The following is a 19,681-nucleotide window of genomic DNA, read 5'->3' on the forward strand; positions in this document are numbered from 1 at the left end:
AAGCCAACAAGACACCATCGTTGGATCAAGTGAATCATATGAAAGTTTCACATGATTCAACGGTTATACAGTGCACAACAACGTGCTGTGTATTTTGCATCCAGATTCAATTCTAAGTCGGTGTCTTCCAAAGAAAAATGAGAAAAACCTTATTCTTCCTCGTAGCTTCTCATTTTACATGGTCAACCATAAGATATGCCAAATCAATTTTGCAATATTATTTAATTTCCTCACCCAATTACCCTACAAGAAATGCATGCTTCGATGTGATTCAATGGATTTGTCCTCCATAAATTAATTCAAACGATCATATTTTAATATTTACTTTTCTTTCGCCAATACATAAAATAATAGTTGCAGTTGAAAAACTACATCATTTATATATATTTTTAAAGTAAATGTAAGTAATTAAGTACAAGTTAAAGACTTTATAGTCATCAATTGTACCATGGTACGGAATAGATAGCTTCTAGAATGGTAGAATTTCCGAGGTGGGAAATTTGCACTAAACCCCCTAAAATGGGAAAACAAGCCATAAAACCCCTGAAGTAAAGACAATAAGTAAAAAAACCCTTAATTTCGATTCAACCGAAATATCGGATAACCAATTTTAATTCAAAATTTAAAATCGAACAAACTGAACCGATTTCAATCGATTGTTTTTTTGTTTGTACCTAAATTAACCAAAATTATGCAAAAAATAAAATAAAATATTTAAAAAATAAAATAAAGTTAAATATATATTAAAAAAAAGTGTTGAAGCTATATTTTTTAAAAAAAAAAACAAAAATTCTTGTGAAACGGTATCACGAGTTACTTTTATGAAATATATTTTATATTTGGGTCTTCCGTGAAAAAATATTACCTTTTATTTCAAAAAAGTACTTTTTATTGTAATATGAGCAGAACTGACCAATATCATGGATAAAAATCCATGAGATCTCTTCACAAGAAATCTACGTTATAAAATTTTGGTATCTCGATTTAACTTATGTTTTGTAAAATAACTGAAATAAGGCCAAATAAACTAATTTAGTCATCCTTTTATTTTGGAAAAAAAAATGATTTATTTAATTTTTATCATACTATGGTTTTGAATGTAATTGGTTCAGTCAATTATTTCGATTCTATCACAGTTTTGCTCACACCTAATTTTATTAGTATTATTTTTAATATTACTAGATTATTCAATTTTTACCTGATCTAAGATCATTATTGACCTAATTACATGTGGGTCTCACGTGTAAGCATGTGAAGTGGTTAGGATCGGTGAAGAGTGTTTAGAGGGGGTGAATGAATACTCCTATTTTTTATTCATTTTTGCAAGGAGCCGGAGTTTAGCAGCAATCAAAACGCATCTTGTCTGTTGAAGTAAAAGCATCAGTCTAATGAATTAGTGCGGAAACAGACTGCTAGACGTCTACTGAAGCTCAAATATAGTAAGAAAAGCGACACCAAATTTTTTTATGGAAGTTCCAAGGATCTTGAAGGATAAAACCTTATACGTCTCTCATTCTTATGTTTTTAGAAGGTATTCACTAGAAGCTTTGATTGGTACCCTTAGTACAAACCCATTTTAGCAGGATTTATCCACTGCCCACAGAAACTCCTAGAATTCTTACAACTCTAAATGTTTTTGGATAGACTTAGTCCAAAAACTTACAATACTCAATACTTGATACTCAGCAGTTGATTACAAATATTGATGCACAGTGATGTTCTCTAAGATATGATATATCGATAAGTGTGTGCAAGAGTATTCTTCGATGATCTTTATATAGCTGTCGGTTCCAACATTCACAAACGGATCTATTAACTCTTCAATGATTATCTCGGGTACACGGGATATATGTATCTTAGTACATCATATTTGTGTGCTCAAAATGGATCATCACTACTACTCCCTCCGATACCCGCGGCACTCTCTCCCTTCTCCTGCATACCTCCTCCTCCTTCGCCATGTACTTCCTCCATTCGGATGTTATTGACATTCTCCCCTCTCTGCCCCTTGATCAACTGTTCCATCAACGTTTTCAAATCTACAAAGCCTTCGAGAGCTCTGTCCATCTTCTCCAATCGTTCCTGTACCTGTAACATATTTTCCTGTAACCCACTCACCGATCTCTCCATGGCTTCAAATTTCGCTTCTGCTCGTGTGCTGGCCATCGTGAATCGACGCTCCTCGGATCCGGCAGGTCGGGCCAATGTTGTGTTCTCCAGAAAATGCAAGATCAACACGAAGAACACAAGTGTATTACAATAAAAAACCCAGAGTATAATCTCTATTACAATCTTTTCCCTAGCTAAGTGCTAGTCACTCTTCACGTGTAAATGATTCTAACTGAATACCCTCCCATACAATTCCTCTCGCTTATATACTACCACCCCCTTCACGTGTGTTTCTCTTTGATTTCCTAACATACACGTTAATAATCTCGGGCTTCCCATGTTTATCTTCATTTGGGCTTTCTGGGCTTGAAGTCCCTGGGCCCCCTGGTTCCATGTTTTTAGCCATTGAATTTGGATTCATAACATCACCCCTCTCTGGATTATCACAAGATTCAAGCCAAAATATCCATAAACAACTAAAGGGTAAAGAACTGAAATAGATACAATAAACAAATAAATGGAACTCATAAGAGAGCATTTAACAGATTGGACAGGCGTCGTGTGAAACTAAAGTATGATTAGACCAAAAACTTAAAACCAGGAAAAGTAAATCAATGCATATAACCAAAATACTAAAAACCAGGAAGCTAATCAAACATCCCGAAAAGTCAAACTACAGTGAGCTATCAACAAAGCAGAATCAACGCCAAACCTTCTTAACAGCTAATCTCTGCAACTTAGGGACCTCCTCGAGCAATTTGGCCTTGGTCCTCCGAATCTCAGCATTGATCGCCACAACCGATGCCCTATTCTTCTCGTTCAAAGCTGTCTCCGCCTTCTGCCGGGATTCCAGCAAATAGAAACTCCAATTCAAACTCCGATACACAAATAATGACTTGACTAAGAAAATTGACGCAGAAAAGCAAAGCTCAACCTGGAGAGAAGATTCAATGTCGGACTCTACGGAAGCGTACAGGCGGGCGAACGCATCGTCTCCGGCGACGTTGGAGTCCTTGGCAGCAACGTCGTACTTGTCGTACTTCTTGCAGATCGCATCCACACGAGTCAGTAGATCGATCAAGCTCATTTTTCACCCCAAATTTTGCCTTTTTTTTACGAGTTTAGGTTTCAAATTTTGGGATCGAGCAAAGAGAATGGAGATGGGAGAGATCTCCGAGGGTTCTATTGTCAAAGGGCTGGACTTGCTTTCTCTGAGAATTAATTGACACATAATTCTATTTTATATTTAAATTTGAATAATAAATAAATAAATGATTATAAATTTTATTTGTCCATCAACTTTTGATTAAATTTTATTTGTTCATCAACTTATATTAATTATTTAATTTTTTACATCAATCTTCAAATTTGGGTCAATTATTTATGAAGTAAGCGAAAATGTCTATTTTATCCCTTTATCACTTATATTAAAATTTTACTTAAAATTAATTATTGTCAGGATCTGAGTGCTAGCTACTGAAAATGAACAAATAGTGAGTTGCTACTGTTCTAGCATTAGTTGCTGAAGTAGTCTCCTACTGCTTCTGTAGTGAGCTCAGTAGTGTGAATCATTGAACTCTCCCTTCTCTGATTATCCAAAACAGTTAACCAACAAATATACAATATTGCGAAATAAGGTCAACCGAGATATTGAACTTATATTAAAAAGAGTCTATTGGATGTGTGTTGTGTTCAACAGAAAATAAACAACACAAGAATTTGTTTCTGGATGTTCGGAGACTTAACTACTCCTCACGTCAACCCTTTTTCTATTTTCATAAAGTATCACTAGAAGACTTTGACTAAACAGCCCACCTCAGCTAGGACTTACCCCACGGCCTACTTTTGAAACTCCTAGTATCTCTACTGTTTCAGCCCTCGACTGAAAGCAGGTTACAGAGGTTTGCATCACCTCAACTGTATGAATAACGAGTTTACAAATTAACACTAAACACAAAATGATCATAAAAAATCTGATCTACTTGACGCGTTTGTTGAGTGTTCTTCGTCTCTGATATGATCTGTAATGAAAGCTTTGAACTCCTCTACTGGTTATATGCGAACAACTGAAAGTGTTTAGTTGTTCTAAGACATGATATGAGTGATTGTGAGTTCTTGCGATCCAGCCAGTTCTTCTAATGGTTGTGGTCTATATTTATAGGTACAAGATAACAGTCATCTTGATTCAAATACATCCATTGGTTTGTAGCAGTATTCTTGTCTTTTAGTTCTGTGAAGGAAGGTACACTTTTTGCGTCTTGCATGGTTCTGAGTGTATCAGTGCATGAGAGACCTTGTCTAGGAGTTAATAGCTTTGACTGGTTAACAGAGAATTTTTGTTGGTTTTACCTTCTGCTTCAGCTTCCATTTAACTGATCTATTTGTTTCCCATTGTTTTGCTTAGCAGCTAATTGACTGCTGGTCAACTTTCTTCTCTTTGGATTCTTTCTGTTGCTTCTGTTGATTTGATTTTCTGCTCTTCAATTACTATCTACTAGTTCTGATGTGATCATGGATAGCTCGCATGAAGATTAAGTTTCCAAGCGTGTTAAAGATCCATTAGAGATTCAGCAAGGACCAATTACTAGGGGGCAGAGCAAAAAGTTCAAAGAAGCGCTTCAAGAATTGGTGATGAATTATCAAGTGAAAGAGTGGGTGCCCGGTTAGCCAACTTGTGGCTAAGGGCTTTTGTGACTCTATGTATAAATAATCTTTGTTTAATATAATTTACACTTTTATATTGGCATTTACTTTATCTTTTATCATATTATTATGTTGTGACGTACTATACGATGTTTAGATAAAGACCTTGAATATACTAGAGTGCATGTAAAATGTGATAGTAGAATTGAATGACTATCATGAAACACATCTTATAATCACTGTATATTCTAAACAGTTCCTAGTCAATTGAGCCGTCCGCTAATAAGGATAAGGATCGCTCGAGATTGAGACTAGCATTTGCGATGCCAAGTACCACGTTTCATTGGTATAGAACATAGAGATGTTCGAAGCATGCAACTGGATATTCATATGATGGATGATCGAACTACCCTATTCGGACTTTCCAAGTGGTTATCATTAATTGAGTTGATAAGTCCGCAGTTTTGGTTGTACATCATTAGTCCTTACTACTTGAAACATCATGGAGACTCTATATGCTAGTTCTGTACTTTGACTCATTTACCGACTATATGAGGGTCATCAGGTGTCGAGATTGGGTACAGTTACGACACATATAGGAGTCAATGCTTTGTTGTCAAGGATTCACCACACGCTTGCGAGTGTGGATATCCTATGCTATCTGAGGAGATATTAGTGTGACAAATCTCTGGCCAGAGTACATGATGTGCTTTAGGTTACTTGGTTTCCTAGTAGCACATGCGATGTCACTATTTGATCTTCAAGATGTATTGCATAGTTATCGAATCTCGAACGACTCTCGATGTACCAATGGTTGTTGATTCGATCGGGATATATGGTTGAAGGGACCGTACTGTACGCTAACCAAAACTTACTGGTTCTTGCAGGCACTATCAGTGATACCTAGGGAATCATGGGGCGATGTTGCTAGGCGCTCTTATCATGATTCGATGGGTAAGTCGAAAATTGTTGTTCCGAGTCACAAGAAGTTGTGAGCCCACAGCTAGCTGTATCCCTGAACCATTGAGGGTTACACAAGTAATGGATTACTAATCCCCGTTGAGATAGTTAAATTTAAAGAGTTAAATTTAGCGAAAGAGAAGTTGAACTTCTTAAGTAAAGGGAGTGGAATTTCCTAAAATGACATAGAGACGGACATTTTTGAAAATCACTGAATTCGAATTCAGAAAAATTATCTTGGCTTTAAAAGGTGCAGAAATTATTTCTGTGCACATTGGTGAAATCGGATTATCAATCGGAGTCAAGATGAATTTTATATTAATTTTTATAATAACAAGCTTGGCTTGTTGGGCTTAAGTTATGACTAATGGGCCTTAAGGAGTTAGTGTCCTATTAGACATATAATTAATCCAGTACAGAAATTATATATATTAGATGTAGGGGATTTCGAAAGACACAATTCATTCCAAGTTGGAATTTTTGAAAATACTGCTACACACACATCTACAGTTTTCGAAAAATCCTAGAACAGTTCTAAGGAGATTTTCGAATTCTGTCTTCCCTTTTTGAGAGAATTAGGTCTGTGATTTTTCTGAAAAATTACATTCTGAATTGACAGATCAAATCTGTAAATCTCTTCGATAAACATCTGATTGATTTCTAGTGCAATCAATCAGAAGGTTTCTGTTTTCTATTCGTGGACCTAATTCAGGAGTTGATCGAGCAAGTCATCAGTTCCTGGGATTTACAAGAAGAGCAGATTTAATCTGTTGGAGTCCATTAATCAAGCCATAGCTTGAAGAGGTAAAATATTAATTCTTATTATTATTTTACTTGCATATTTTAATCGTAAGGATTTGATACCCATGATATGGAATCGTTCCATATCAAAAAAGAAAATTTTTAAACTTCCGCTGCTCCGGGTATCAGATTTGACTGATCTAAAAACCTGTTCCAACAGTGGTATCAAAGTCAGGTTTTTCTCAGATTATCAGATCAAACGATTAAAATTTATCGATTGTACAAAATTTTGACCTCGGTTTTTGGTAAACAAAACAAAATTTTAAAATTAAATTTTAAGAAAAACACGGGCACGGGCAGCGATGATCGCTGCCCAAGGGCAACGACGGGCTGCCCAGGCCCCACGTGGGCTGCCCTATCCCACGTGGAGGCGGGGCTGCCCGGGAACGTCCCGGGCAGCCCGGGAAAATTAAAATTGATTTTTAGAATTTTAAATTTTGAAATTTTAGTTTTTGGTATGATCGAAAATTGTTTTGATTAGACCACGAGGCATCGGGTCAAATTGTTTGAGTCCGAAAATTTTTAAATTGATTTTTGGATAAATTTGAATTTTTGGAAAATTTATAAGTTTTATCTGTTAAATTAGATTTTACAAAATTAATTATTTTGGTACAATTGATGATAAGATATGATCTTATGATTATATTAGATAAAATTTGATTTTATCTTTTTAATTATGTTGTCATTGCATGTTATCCAATGATTTAATTATTGAATTAATTATTGGATAAGAGGATGATCGATTGTCATGACCAATTTTGTAGGTGTATGTTAGGTTGTTTACATTTGGTTTTTATTATTGTTGTTGGGTTTTATTAATGGGCTTGGTTTATAGCCCAAATTGATTTATTATTTGTAATAAAAGTAGGCCTGGTTTATGGCCCGTTCCCACCCTTAAATATGTATCCCCTACTTGTCATCGAAGCACAATGTAATAGAATTGCATTGCATACTTGCATATCACCTAGGATTGGACATAGACTCGTGATTGGCAACCATGAGTCGATTAGATCTAGGCATCGATCATCCTTTATATAATATTTGATATTATTGTTGTATGGTAGGGGACATGCTGAAGTCAGGGGACATGGTAGTGAAACAAAGTTATGGCTCGCGCCACTATCCACCATTGCGACCACTTCACGCCCCGATATTCTCGCCCTCATCTTCAGCGTCTGAGGTTGGTCAATGCCATTGATTGAATATAATGGCAATTCCAACGTATTATACTCCACCTTCGGCGTTACAGCCCAAAGCCCGTCGTCCCCCAACTGCTGTGATAACTCCTCCTCCCCCTTTCCTGGCTCACACTCATCGCCTTCCCCTTCTTCCTCTGCCATAATAGTGACTCTCAGACTCTTGTTTGCACACATATGCATCGGGTTGTAGGGTTCTCCACATTTAAAACAGAGGCCCTTTGCGCGCCTGTGAAGAAACTCTTGGTGAGAAACGATTCTGCCGTCGCGAGCACTAGCCAACGGAACCCTAGCCGCACTGCTACCCCGTTTAGCGCCGCTAGTTCCACCATGGGTAGCCCGTCCGCCTGTAAGTGGTGGGGTGAAAGATTTGCGTATAGCCGGCTCACCTGGGCTCGTCGTCTTATCGTTCCCAAAAGACGGTGAATAATTTTTATTTTGTCCGCTGCCATAGACTTGGGCTTGTGAAGCCCAACCCGTTCCAGTTACTGTTTTATGCTCCTGGCCCAACCCAAAACCAGATCTGTATCTTCCCCGATCCATCACCGCTCCAAATAACTCCATCTCCAAGCCTCTCGCCAACATCATAGCACGATCTACTGTGCGGGGATTATGGACGATCATTCGTCGGCGTATCTCCTCCCTCAAGCCACTCATAAAATAGCCCAGACATTGGTCTTCCTGAATGTCACCCACCTGTGCCACCAACATTTCGAATTTCTCAATATAGGCATCAATCGATTGTTGTCCTTGTTTCAACGAAGCCATCAACTCAAATGGATTCGCATGGAACCCACTATATCGTTTGATGATTTCTTCCGCGAACCTATCCCAATTCATATTTGGAATTCTTTCTTTCATCCACCGATACCAGTGCACTGTAGAACCGTGCATACAGATGTAGGCCAACTTGAGCCTACAATCCATGGGCGTATCATGCACATCAAAAAATTGTTCCATCTTCCCCAACCATCCCATCGGATCCTCGCCCTCGAACGTCGGCAATTCCACCTTCTTCAGCGCAGTTTTCATCTCCGCAGAAATACCATCACTACTACTCCCTCCGATACCCGCGGCACTCTCTCCCTTCTCCTGCATACCTCCTCCTCCTTCGCCATGTACTTCCTCCATTCGGATGTTATTGACATTCTCCCCTCTCTGCCCCTTGATCAACTGTTCCATCAACGTTTTCAAATCTACAAAGCCTTCGAGAGCTCTGTCCATCTTCTCCAATCGTTCCTGTACCTATAACATATTTTCCTGTAACCCACTCACCGATCTCTCCATGGCTTCAAATTTTGCTTCTGCTCGTGTGCTGGCCATCGTGAATCGACGCTCCTCGGATCCGGCAGGTCGGGCCAATGTTGTGTTCTCCAGAAAATTCAAGATCAACACGAAGAACACAAGTGTATTACAATAAAAAACCCAGAGTATAATCTCTGTTACAATCTTTTCCCTAGCTAAGTGCTAGTCACTCTTCACGTGTAAATGATTCTAACTGAATACCCTCCCATACAATTCCTCTCGCTTATATACTACCACCCCCTTCACGTGTGTTTCTCTTTGATTTCCTAACATACACGTTAATAATCTCGGGCTTCCCATGTCTATCTTCATTTGGGCTTTCTGGGCTTGAAGTCCCTGGGCCCCCTGGTTCCATGTTTTTAGCCATTGAATTTGGATTCATAACATCACCCCTCTCTGGATTATCACAAGATTCAAGCCAAAATATCCATAAACAACTAAAGGGTAAAGAACTGAAATAGATACAATAAACAAATAAATGGAGCTCATAAGAGAGCATTTAACAGATTGGACAGGCGTCGTGTGAAACTAAAGTATGATTAGACCAAAAACTTAAAACCAGGAAAAGTAAATCAATGCATATAACCAAAATACTAAAAACCAGGAAGATAATCAAACATCCCGAAAAGTCAAACTACAGTGAGCTATCAACAAAGCAGAATCAACGCCAAACCTTCTTAACAGCTAATCTCTGCAACTTAGGGACCTCCTCGAGCAATTTGGCCTTGGTCCTCCAAATCTCGGCATTGATCGCCACAACCGATGCCCTATTCTTCTCGTTCAAAGCTGTCTCCGCCTTCTGCCGGGATTCCAGCAAATAGAAACTCCAATTCAAACTCCGATACACAAATAATGACTTGACTAAGAAAATTGACGCAGAAAAGCAAAGCTCAACCTGGAGAGAAGATTCAATGTCGGACTCTACGGAAGCGTACAGGCGGGCGAACGCATCGTCTGCGGCGACGTTGGAGTCCTTGGCAGCGACGCCGTACTTGTCGTACTTCTTGCAGATCGCATCCACACGAGTCAGTAGATCGATCAAGCTCATTTTTCACCCCAAATTTTGCCTTTTTTTACGAGTTTAGGTTTCAAATTTTGGGATCGAGCAAAGAGAATGGAGATGGGAGAGATCTCCGAGGGTTCTATTGTCAAAGGGCTGGACTTGCTTTCTCTGAGAATTAATTGACACATAATTCTATTTTATATTTAAATTTGAATAATAAATAAATAAATGATTATAAATTTTATTTGTCCATCAAATTTTGATTAAATTTTATTTGTTCATCAACTTATATTAATTATTTAATTTTTTACATCAATCTTCAAATTTGGGTCAATTATTTATGAAGTAAGCGAAAATGCCTATTTTATCCCTTTATCACTTATATTAAAATTTTACTTAAAATTAATTATTGTCAGGATCTGAGTGCTAGCTACTGAAAATGAACAAATAGTGAGTTGCTACTGTTCTAGCATTAGTTGCTGAAGTAGTCTCCTACTGCTATTGTAGTGAGCTCAGTAGTGTGAATCATTGAACTCTCCCTTCTCTGATTGATGTAAAAAATTAAATAATTAATATATGAAACGACCCTAACTCTATAATAAATAAATATGCGGAAAATTTTTTTTTTTTTTTACTACTAAATAAAATATGTACATATATGCCCATACATATATGCACAGAATAAAATATTTAAAATAAATACATGACTAAATAAATAAACAATTAAATACTTAAAAAAAATGCATTCTTTAAAATAAATAACTATCTGAGTCAACACTATAATTAAAAATATACTGCATAAATAAAATGAATAAAAAGTGTGCATGCACTAACAATATTTAATAAAATATTCAAAAACCTCAACCCTCGAAAAATATTAAAATGTATCATAAGACAACATGTATGGTGACTCAGAAGCTGTCAAGGTCACGGGGCTACTGCAGCACTGCTCATACGTCCTCACCACCGGTAGGGGTAACCTGCTCCTCTACATACTCACCTGCACCATATCAGTGTAGTGAGCCTAGAGGCCCAACATGCATACTAACAAGGGTTTAAAATAATTTAAATCAATTTAATACTAATACATACATATACATGAATGAGCATGCATAAAATTTCATAACATAACTTACTTAAATAAACATAAATAACATAATACATAACATACATAATATCATACATACATGAGTTGTTGAGCACTTATTTTCTTAACATCGAATGGTCCTATCCGTAAGTGTGACCCATACTTATAGTGCTACTGATCAGTCTAAGAAACCATCGTACGAGGCTGGTGGCGAACCACTCATACATAAATGGCAGAAACTGCCCATACATAAATGACAGAAACTGCCCATACATAAATGGCCACACTACTTCAATTTCCACCTAAAATATTTTATTTGCTCAACCATAGAATTTCAATCATAGCATAAAAATTGATTTCATGAATGCATGTACTTAAATAAATTGTGTGTCCTTCATATATATTTAATTTAATTTTTTTACTAACATATAAATATTAAAATAACTTAAATGCATAAAAATAATTAAATATATAATCAGGACACATGCAATTTTTCTCATGGATGGTCCTGGACTGCTGGCCCTACACTCAAGCCCATTAACTTAAATCTGGCCCATTAACATACTTAAGCCCAATAACTTAAACTTTAAGCCCAATTAATTAATCTAAGCCCAATTAAATTAATTAAGCCCATTAAAATTACACTAAGCCCAATAACACTTAAACTGGCCCAATGAGCCCAAAAACCCAAAGACTGGCCCAATAACTTTTACGGGCCCAAAAGCCCATAAAACTAATGGACTAACTTAATTAAAATTTTAAAAGTTCAAATAAAATTATTGGGAGTCCAAATAATTTTATTTCAATTTAATTGACTCAAAAACCCATTAATTCATAAAATATTTTAAAAATAAAAAGACTCGAGCCCGGCCCACCTAACCCGGACCCGGACTCACTTGACCCGATCCACTAACTTACTGACCCAACCCGGACCCAAGACCCGACCCGGAAGCCATCTGAAACCCTAACCCGACTCCTTACTTTTCCTACTCCTCTCGGCCGCCGAGGGCTCGGGCAGCAGGCCTTCAACGCCTGCTGCCGCCCTGCTCCGGCCACGACCGGCCGGAGCGCCGCCGGCAGGACCTCCCCAGGGTCCTGCCGGTTCGAACCCCACCAGGCCCCCGACCCCATGCACGTCCAACTGTTGAACCGAAGCCCTGCAAACCCAAAACCCTAAACTGCTCTCGACCGTGCACTTGGCTGCACAAGGTGACCACCTGGGCTCGTTTGGCTCGAACCACTCGAGCCACCCGAGCCCAGACCACGTACTCACACCCTAGGAGACCTAGCCATCAGCCGAACCAATGCATAGAGAGAAAGAAACCATGAGCATGCCATGAATTTGAAGAAGGATGCACAACAACAACATTCAATCGATTTTCTGAAAAATCTTTAAACAATTCTGATGCACAACAATTACCTACACGTATACACTGATATAATGTTAAAATGAGAAGAAAATCATGCCTTTCACCGTAGACGACGAGAAAACACGAGCGTGGGACGGTTCCGGGACGACGGGGCGACGACAACGAGCTTGGACCTTCAAAAGTGTGGCTATGGTGTTCTTGGAGCTTGCTAGGTCGAAGATGGTGAGGTTTTCTGTGAGGGTGGCGGCTGATGGGGGTGGGATGATCGGCTAAGGGGTTTGGGTAGATTAGGTTTTGATTTTAGGTTAAATGGAATTTAATTAGGATAATAACTTAATTAGAATTATATTATACCATAAAACACTTATTTAAAAATCCCTAAAAATAAAAGTAATCTGATGGGAAAGTTAAATCCCGAAATATTAGAGTAGGGAAATTTTAAAAATACTAAAAAGTCAATATTTTGGCTAATTTTGGATAAAAAATGGACTTCTAAAATTATATAAAATCAAATACTAAAAATTTTGAGATAATAAAACTCAAAATAATATTTTAAGGCTCTAAAAAAGTTCATAAAATAATTTGGGTGGAAAGTTGTCATCTCGTCCGTCCACGGTTCCGTCTACGCGATCAAATAATTAAAATACTAAAAATCATAAAAATTACTAATTATGGGTTAAATGCTTAAAAATAAATTAAATCATGCATAAATAATTCACATAATTATTTAACCCATAAATCATAAATTTAAATAATTAAATCTCCTAATTATGCAGGCGAATTTACGTAATTAAAATAACGGGTGTTACAATATAAGTTGATGAACAAATAAAATTTAATCAAAAGTTGATGGACAAATAAAATTTATAATCATTTATTTATTTATTATTCAAATTTAAATATAAAATAGAATTATGTGTCAATTAATTCTCAGAGAAAGCAAGTACAGCCCTTTGACAATAGAACCCTCGGAGATCTCTCCCATCTCCATTCTCTTTGCTCGATCCCAAAATTTGAAACCTAAAGTCGTAAAAAAAAGGCACTCCCATCTCCATTCTCTTTGCTCGATCCCAAAATTTGAAACCTAAACTCGAAAAAAAAAGGCAAAATTTGGGGTGAAAAATGAGCTTGATCGATCTACTGACTCGTGTGGATGCGATCTGCAAGAAGTACGACAAGTACGACGTCGCTGCCAAGGACTCCAACGTCGCCGGAGACGATGCGTTCGCCCGCCTGTACGCTTCCGTAGAGTCCGACATTGAATCTTCTCTCCAGGTTGAGCTTTGCTTTTCTGCGTCAATTTTCTTAGTCAAGTCATTATTTGTGTATCGGAGTTTGAATTGGAGTTTCTATTTGCTGGAATCCCGGCAGAAGGCGGAGACAGCTTTGAACGAGAAGAATAGGGCATCGGTTGTGGCGATCAATGCCGAGATTCGGAGGACCAAGGCCAAATTGCTCGAGGAGGTCCCTAAGTTGCAGAGATTAGCTGTTAAGAAGGTTTGGCGTTGATTCTGCTTTGTTGATAGCTCACTGTAGTTTGACTTTTCGGGATGTTTGATTAGCTTCCTGGTTTTTAGTATTTTGGTTATATGCATTGATTTACTTTTCCTGGTTTTAAGTTTTTGGTCTAATCATACTTTAGTTTCACACGACGCCTGTCCAATCTGTTAAATGCTCTCTTATGAGTTCCATTTATTTGTTTATTGTATCTATTTCAGTTCTTTACCCTTTAGTTGTTTATGGATATTTTGGCTTGAATCTTGTGATAATCCAGAGAGGGGTGATGTTATGAATCCAAATTCAATGGCTAAAAACATGGAACTAGGGGGCCAGGGATTTCAAGCCCAGAAAGCCCAAATGAAGATAGACATGGGAAGCCCGAGATTATTAACGTGTATGTTAGGAAATCAAAGAGAAACACACGTGAAGGGGGTGGTAGTATATAAGCGAGAGGAATTGTATGGGAGGGTATTCAGTTAGAATCATTTACACGTGAAGAGTGACTAGCACTTAGCTAGGGAAAAGATTGTAACAGAGATTATAATCTGGGTTTTTTATTGTAATACACTTGTGTTCTTCGTGTTGATCTTGCATTTTCTGGAGAACACAACAGGTGATTGAGACTGCTGTTTACTTACATGTATGACTCTTGACATGAGAATTGGGGGAAAAGAGGGCTCTTAAATGTTGTTTCTATATTTATTTCTAGAGCTTGCAGCATCTGCTATGGATTACCTAAACTATGATACTTGCTTTAATGTATCTTGGTTTCCCTCGAAAGAAGTAAAAGAGAACATGGAGCTACATGATCAATAGATCGAAGTATTGCTTCATTTTAATTTAGATTTGCCACCTTTTTGAGGATCTAATACTCCAGAGATAGTGTGTACGATTTGTTTAAATTGTATTCGAACTCTTTGACAGGCAAGACCAAAATCATTAATCGATGATTCCTTTCTCTTTTTTTTAACCACTCGATATCACAGGGGTTTAGGCAATGACACTGCCAATAAGTGCTCTTGAACTCTTTATCGCATCACTAATTTGAAGATTAACATTTTAAGGAAAATACTTGTTTTCAATTAGAGACTGTTTTATGGTTTGCTCTAAGATGGATTATGAATCGAAGAAATGGTGATATGTTGGTAGTCTCTCTGAATTTTGGTGTGTGGTTCTTGATTTGACCCGTATGGCTGCTATTTCTTGGTATATTTGGATACTTTTTCATGACATCTTGTCATGATTTGAGTAATTGGCATCAGAGCAGCTTCTGTGGAATTGTACGTACTTGCTAGATCTACATTTTGTCTGTTTGATTTGTTATCAAATTCTCTTTGGTTTTTGAGTCATTCGCGGTTTCTTTTTTCTGTCTTGATTTTAGTTTTTGTTCTTTCATCTGTAATTTTTCTTTGGTAAACAAACCTTGGTTTCTGTTTTCGGACTTTACATCATTACTGACGATAGTCTTGTTTTAGGTTAAAGGACTTTCAACAGAAGAACTGACCACCCGTAATGATTTGGTACTTGCGCTGCCTGATAGAATTCAAGCCATACCAGATGGCTCTGCACCTGCACCTAAACCATCTTTTGGTTGGGGAACATCAGCTCCACCTCGTTCCAATCTCAAATTTGATTCAGGTATTTGTCTTTTCTATAAGTTTCAGTTCCTAGATTGTATATTTATCTGTCTTTTTTCTTGGATGAGGATAATTTATGTTCATTATTTCACTCATGGCTATGTAATGAACTTCAAATTCTAGATGGACAGTTTGACAATGAATACTTTCAGCAAACTGAAGAATCAAGTCAATTCAGGCAGGAGTATGAAATGAGAAAAATGAAACAGGCATGTTTTAAGTTGGAGCAGTTAGCACTCAGCAGTATATAATATAATTATCCATGAACCTCAATGATTTTTGTCGATAGCATCTGGCTTACAATGCCCTATTTTCATGACGCAGGACCATGGATTGGACATGATAGCCGAAGGTTTGGACACATTAAAAAACATGGCTCATGACATGAACGAGGTTTTTGTGCCTTTTTTGTTCATCTCATATTTTTTCGATATTTATGGTTTGTAAATTGAAACATTATTCATTTTATACAGGAAGTTGATAGGCAAGTTCCTCTTATGGATGAAATTGACACTAAGGTTAGTCAATATGATTAACATTGTAATTTTTTTTTAAAGCAACACTAAGTTTTGTGTACTTTTAACATGTTTTTCTCTCTCCTGCTATCTGTTTGCTTTCATTATGTTTTGATGTAGTTTACCTTATAATGGTACATTTTCATGACATATTTTCTAACATTAGAAGTGTGTAGATATGATTCCGGTTAGTAAATACTCGTCGTCCATTTAAATTATTAATAAATGAATGCACATATTTTTAATAAATGAATGCACATGTCAGGCGCCATGGAAAGTTGAAAAAAAAATCACTCTTCAGACAACCCCACTACCTTACCCTACAGATCTCTCCTTCATTAGCACCTAAGCTTAGTAGATGTTGATTGCAATAGAGAGACCATGGTTTACTTTCAAACGTGGAGCAGTACTTAAACTTTGCTGAACACAGTACTAACTTGCTAGTTACATGGAAGTGTTGAGAAATTGAGATGTACCTTTACTTTGTTGGAGATAGTTCTAAGCTCTTTTGTTGGCTTCTTTGCAGGTAGACAAGGCAACGTCTGACCTTAAAAACACCAATGTCAGATTGAAGGACACTGTTAATCAGGTGAGCAAATCTGTAACTTGCATTCTATTTCTGCTCTACCCTATCAGCACATTACACTACAATTCTATCACTGTTACTTGCTTTAATTTTGTTTTTCTTCCAGCTGAGATCTAGTCGAAATTTCTGTATCGACATCATTTTGCTGTGTATAATTCTTGGAATTGCAGCCTATTTGTACAAGTAAGTTCTTGATTTAAGTTTTGTTTACATGAGAATTTAACTGAAATTAAGAAATTGGTCTCCTTTCTTATCAGTATGTAAATTTTAACTGATTCTCGCTCAGATCGTCTCCGTGGATTTAAAATTAAAATACTATACAATGGGGGTTCATAGTATTTCTCTCGGTGAGCTATTCAAATGCTTAGTTGAGATTAATGCTGCTGGAAATTTTTCCTTGCAGTGTGTTGAAGAAATGATCGGCATGAGGTCTATTTGATGACAATTCATGATGTATCTGGTGCAATCTGCACTGTTGGTGATTTGCCGCTTTATGTTTGTTTGTATAATTATTTGATATTCGTGCTTTTTATGTTGAAAATGTGCTAACTACGTCAAAATATTGCGTGTGAATGTAAATGAGAGGAAATACACTTATCCATCAGCTTCGATTCTTCCATGACTCGTAGTTCATCAAAGGATTGAAAGCTTGATGACGTGTAATGCTACCGCTGAATCATTATTTTGTGCAAGAGTTGGATTTCGTGGATCCCTTCACTTCAAAATTGCGATTAATGAGATACAATATGTGCTTTCGCATTATTATTCCCATCTTGTTTCTGCATATTGAACTTTCTCGTAGATCCTGTAAACTTTGTTGCACTAGCAATCTTCTTTTGTCTTGAAGCCAAAGCAGTGTAGTTCGTCCCTGCAATACATTTTCTTAGATCAATCCCAAACACTACCGATATCTGTCTTGGTGCAACGAGATCGATTTTATGGTGTAACACACTATGTGGATTATACGATGTCTGATTGCCCAATGCACGTGGGTATGTCTTGGTCACTCACCTTGTCAGTGAAGAAAAATGTAAATCTTTACTATATTATAAAAGATAAAACCATTAAAAAAATTAGTTTTGTTCATTTTAATAAATTTTTAAATTTACCCTTATGATCCTTTCAACATATTTAATAATTTAAAGACAAAAGTAAATTATCATTCAAAAATTTTCCACATCTTCTTCCCACTATTTCATTATTTTAATTTTTAGTTACCACTATCTCATTATCTTAATGGAAGAAAAAATTATAAATAAATTCAAATTTATAAAACTATATTTTGTACACATGCAATGCATGTGCTCGGTGTACTAGTTTATATAACACTTGTAGAAAACAAGGTTCTATTTTAAGATAATAATACGATAAACATGATTAAGCGTTAGCATTTAACCAATTCAAGGGCTCATTTAATGCTTGGTACGATGCATTAAATGCGATATCCTATCATATCAGAACGGCTATTTAAGGCATCTTCTACTGAGCCTTGCTTACTGATTCTGCATGTAAGTCTACTAGTTCTGTTCTACTGTTTTTATATCAGTCTACTATTTTTAAACTAAACGTATTTTTCTATCGTTTTATAGTTGTATGTCCTGTTGTTTTACTGCTACTGACTCGCTCATCACCAAAATTAAAGACCTTAACAGAAGTCCACATGATATGTGTGGCCATATGGTGACCATAAAACTACAGTGGGGGTATTACCGCCTCTGTGGTATTGAACTCAATGTTTTTAAAATCGGACCGGTCGATTCAATCGAAAATCGGGAAAAGATCAAGTTCAAAACACTCTCAAAAATCGTTTTAACAGTCGAACTTGTAAAGAACCGAACAGGTTTTTTGATTATTTTTTTGTTGAAAAAGTAGTTTTTTTTATTTTTAAAACATTAAATTTAATATTTTATTATACATATATATGATTATTTGGAATTGTACTTCGTTATAATTTTTTAATTAATTTATTAATTATTAAAAAATATATACCTATAATTAATATTTTTAAATATATTTATATAGTTATTTAGTTTTCAAAATATGATAAATATATATATATATTTGTTTATTTATATACATATTTTAGATTTTTAAAATTTAAAATATATTATTCATTATATATTACTAGTACACGAAGCACATTCGTTGTATGTGCATAAAATATATATTATTTGAAATTAAATATTATTTTATAAACTTGAATTTAATTATAGTTTTTGTTTAAATGTTGGGATAATGTGATGGTGATTAGGATAATGAGGATAGTGAAACAAAATGTGAGATGTTTTTGAATAAAAAATTTACTTTTTGGACCTCCATTATTAAACATATTAGAAGAATGATAAAAGGTAAATTTGAAAATACATTAAAATGACCAAATATGAGTTTTTATGGAAAATATTATAATATAGTAAAGATATAAACGATTTTTCTGTTCGGTCGTCCGGTTAAAATTGTCCGACATGTTTTTTTTTAAGATAGGCCGATTTGATCATTGATTAGGCTATGAAAATGTTGATCGAACTTTCCGTTGTTGTTGTTGTTGTTGTTGTTGTTGTTGTTGTTTTATTATTATTATTATTATATATTTTTGGTGGTTGTTATTTATTAGTCAAATATGTTAATTCGACTTGGTTTCAAACCTGCCAAATTTTTCATAAAAACCTATCAAATCTTTCCATCAAAACCAAATAAATCGAACCAAATTAAAAATTATTATTTCAGTTTCTATGCAAATTCCGAAATTCGGTTAGGCAAAATTCAGAAATCCATGCCAATTTTTATTTGTTCACGTGAATTAAATTTATTAGACAATTTATTAGACTAAACATCCAATTAATTTAATCCAGGGCACATAATTGAAAATAATAAAGTGTTAGTTTTAAAATTTTACGCTTTAATTCTTTTGTATGCCTGAAATTGAAATGATAAGACATTTTATATATTATATTATAAAAAGTTTGGCAATT

At 36.0% G+C, this 19,681-nt stretch overlaps 1 protein-coding gene across 1 annotated transcript; it reads left to right on the forward strand.

The window, feature by feature from the left end:
- Nucleotides 1-13,420: 13,420 nt before the first annotated feature.
- LOC140892304 (syntaxin-71-like) lies at nt 13,421-17,479 on the forward strand. The gene is made up of 9 exons (XM_073301154.1): nt 13,421-13,749; nt 13,846-13,971; nt 15,450-15,612; nt 15,735-15,820; nt 15,936-16,004; nt 16,085-16,129; nt 16,653-16,715; nt 16,819-16,895; nt 17,116-17,479. The coding sequence occupies exons 1-9, from the start codon at nt 13,597-13,599 to the stop codon at nt 17,129-17,131; spliced, it is 798 nt and encodes a 265-aa protein (XP_073157255.1). The 5' UTR covers nt 13,421-13,596; the 3' UTR covers nt 17,132-17,479.
- Nucleotides 17,480-19,681: the final 2,202 nt, after the last annotated feature.

This window comes from Henckelia pumila, chromosome 1 (assembly GCF_033568475.1).
Source record: "Henckelia pumila isolate YLH828 chromosome 1, ASM3356847v2, whole genome shotgun sequence".
Taxonomy (NCBI): Eukaryota; Viridiplantae; Streptophyta; class Magnoliopsida; order Lamiales; family Gesneriaceae; genus Henckelia; species Henckelia pumila.

Bases quoted from the DNA above. Each gene is read 5' to 3' on its own strand.
- LOC140892304 (XM_073301154.1), top strand. From the start codon at position 13,597: ATGAGCTTGATCGATCTACTGACTCGTGTGGATGCGATCTGCAAGAAG. The intron at 16,130-16,652 runs GTTAGTCAATAT...GCTTCTTTGCAG, and splicing joins TGGATGAAATTGACACTAAG to GTAGACAAGGCAACGTCTGA. The intron at 16,716-16,818 runs GTGAGCAAATCT...TTTTTCTTCCAG, and splicing joins TGAAGGACACTGTTAATCAG to CTGAGATCTAGTCGAAATTT.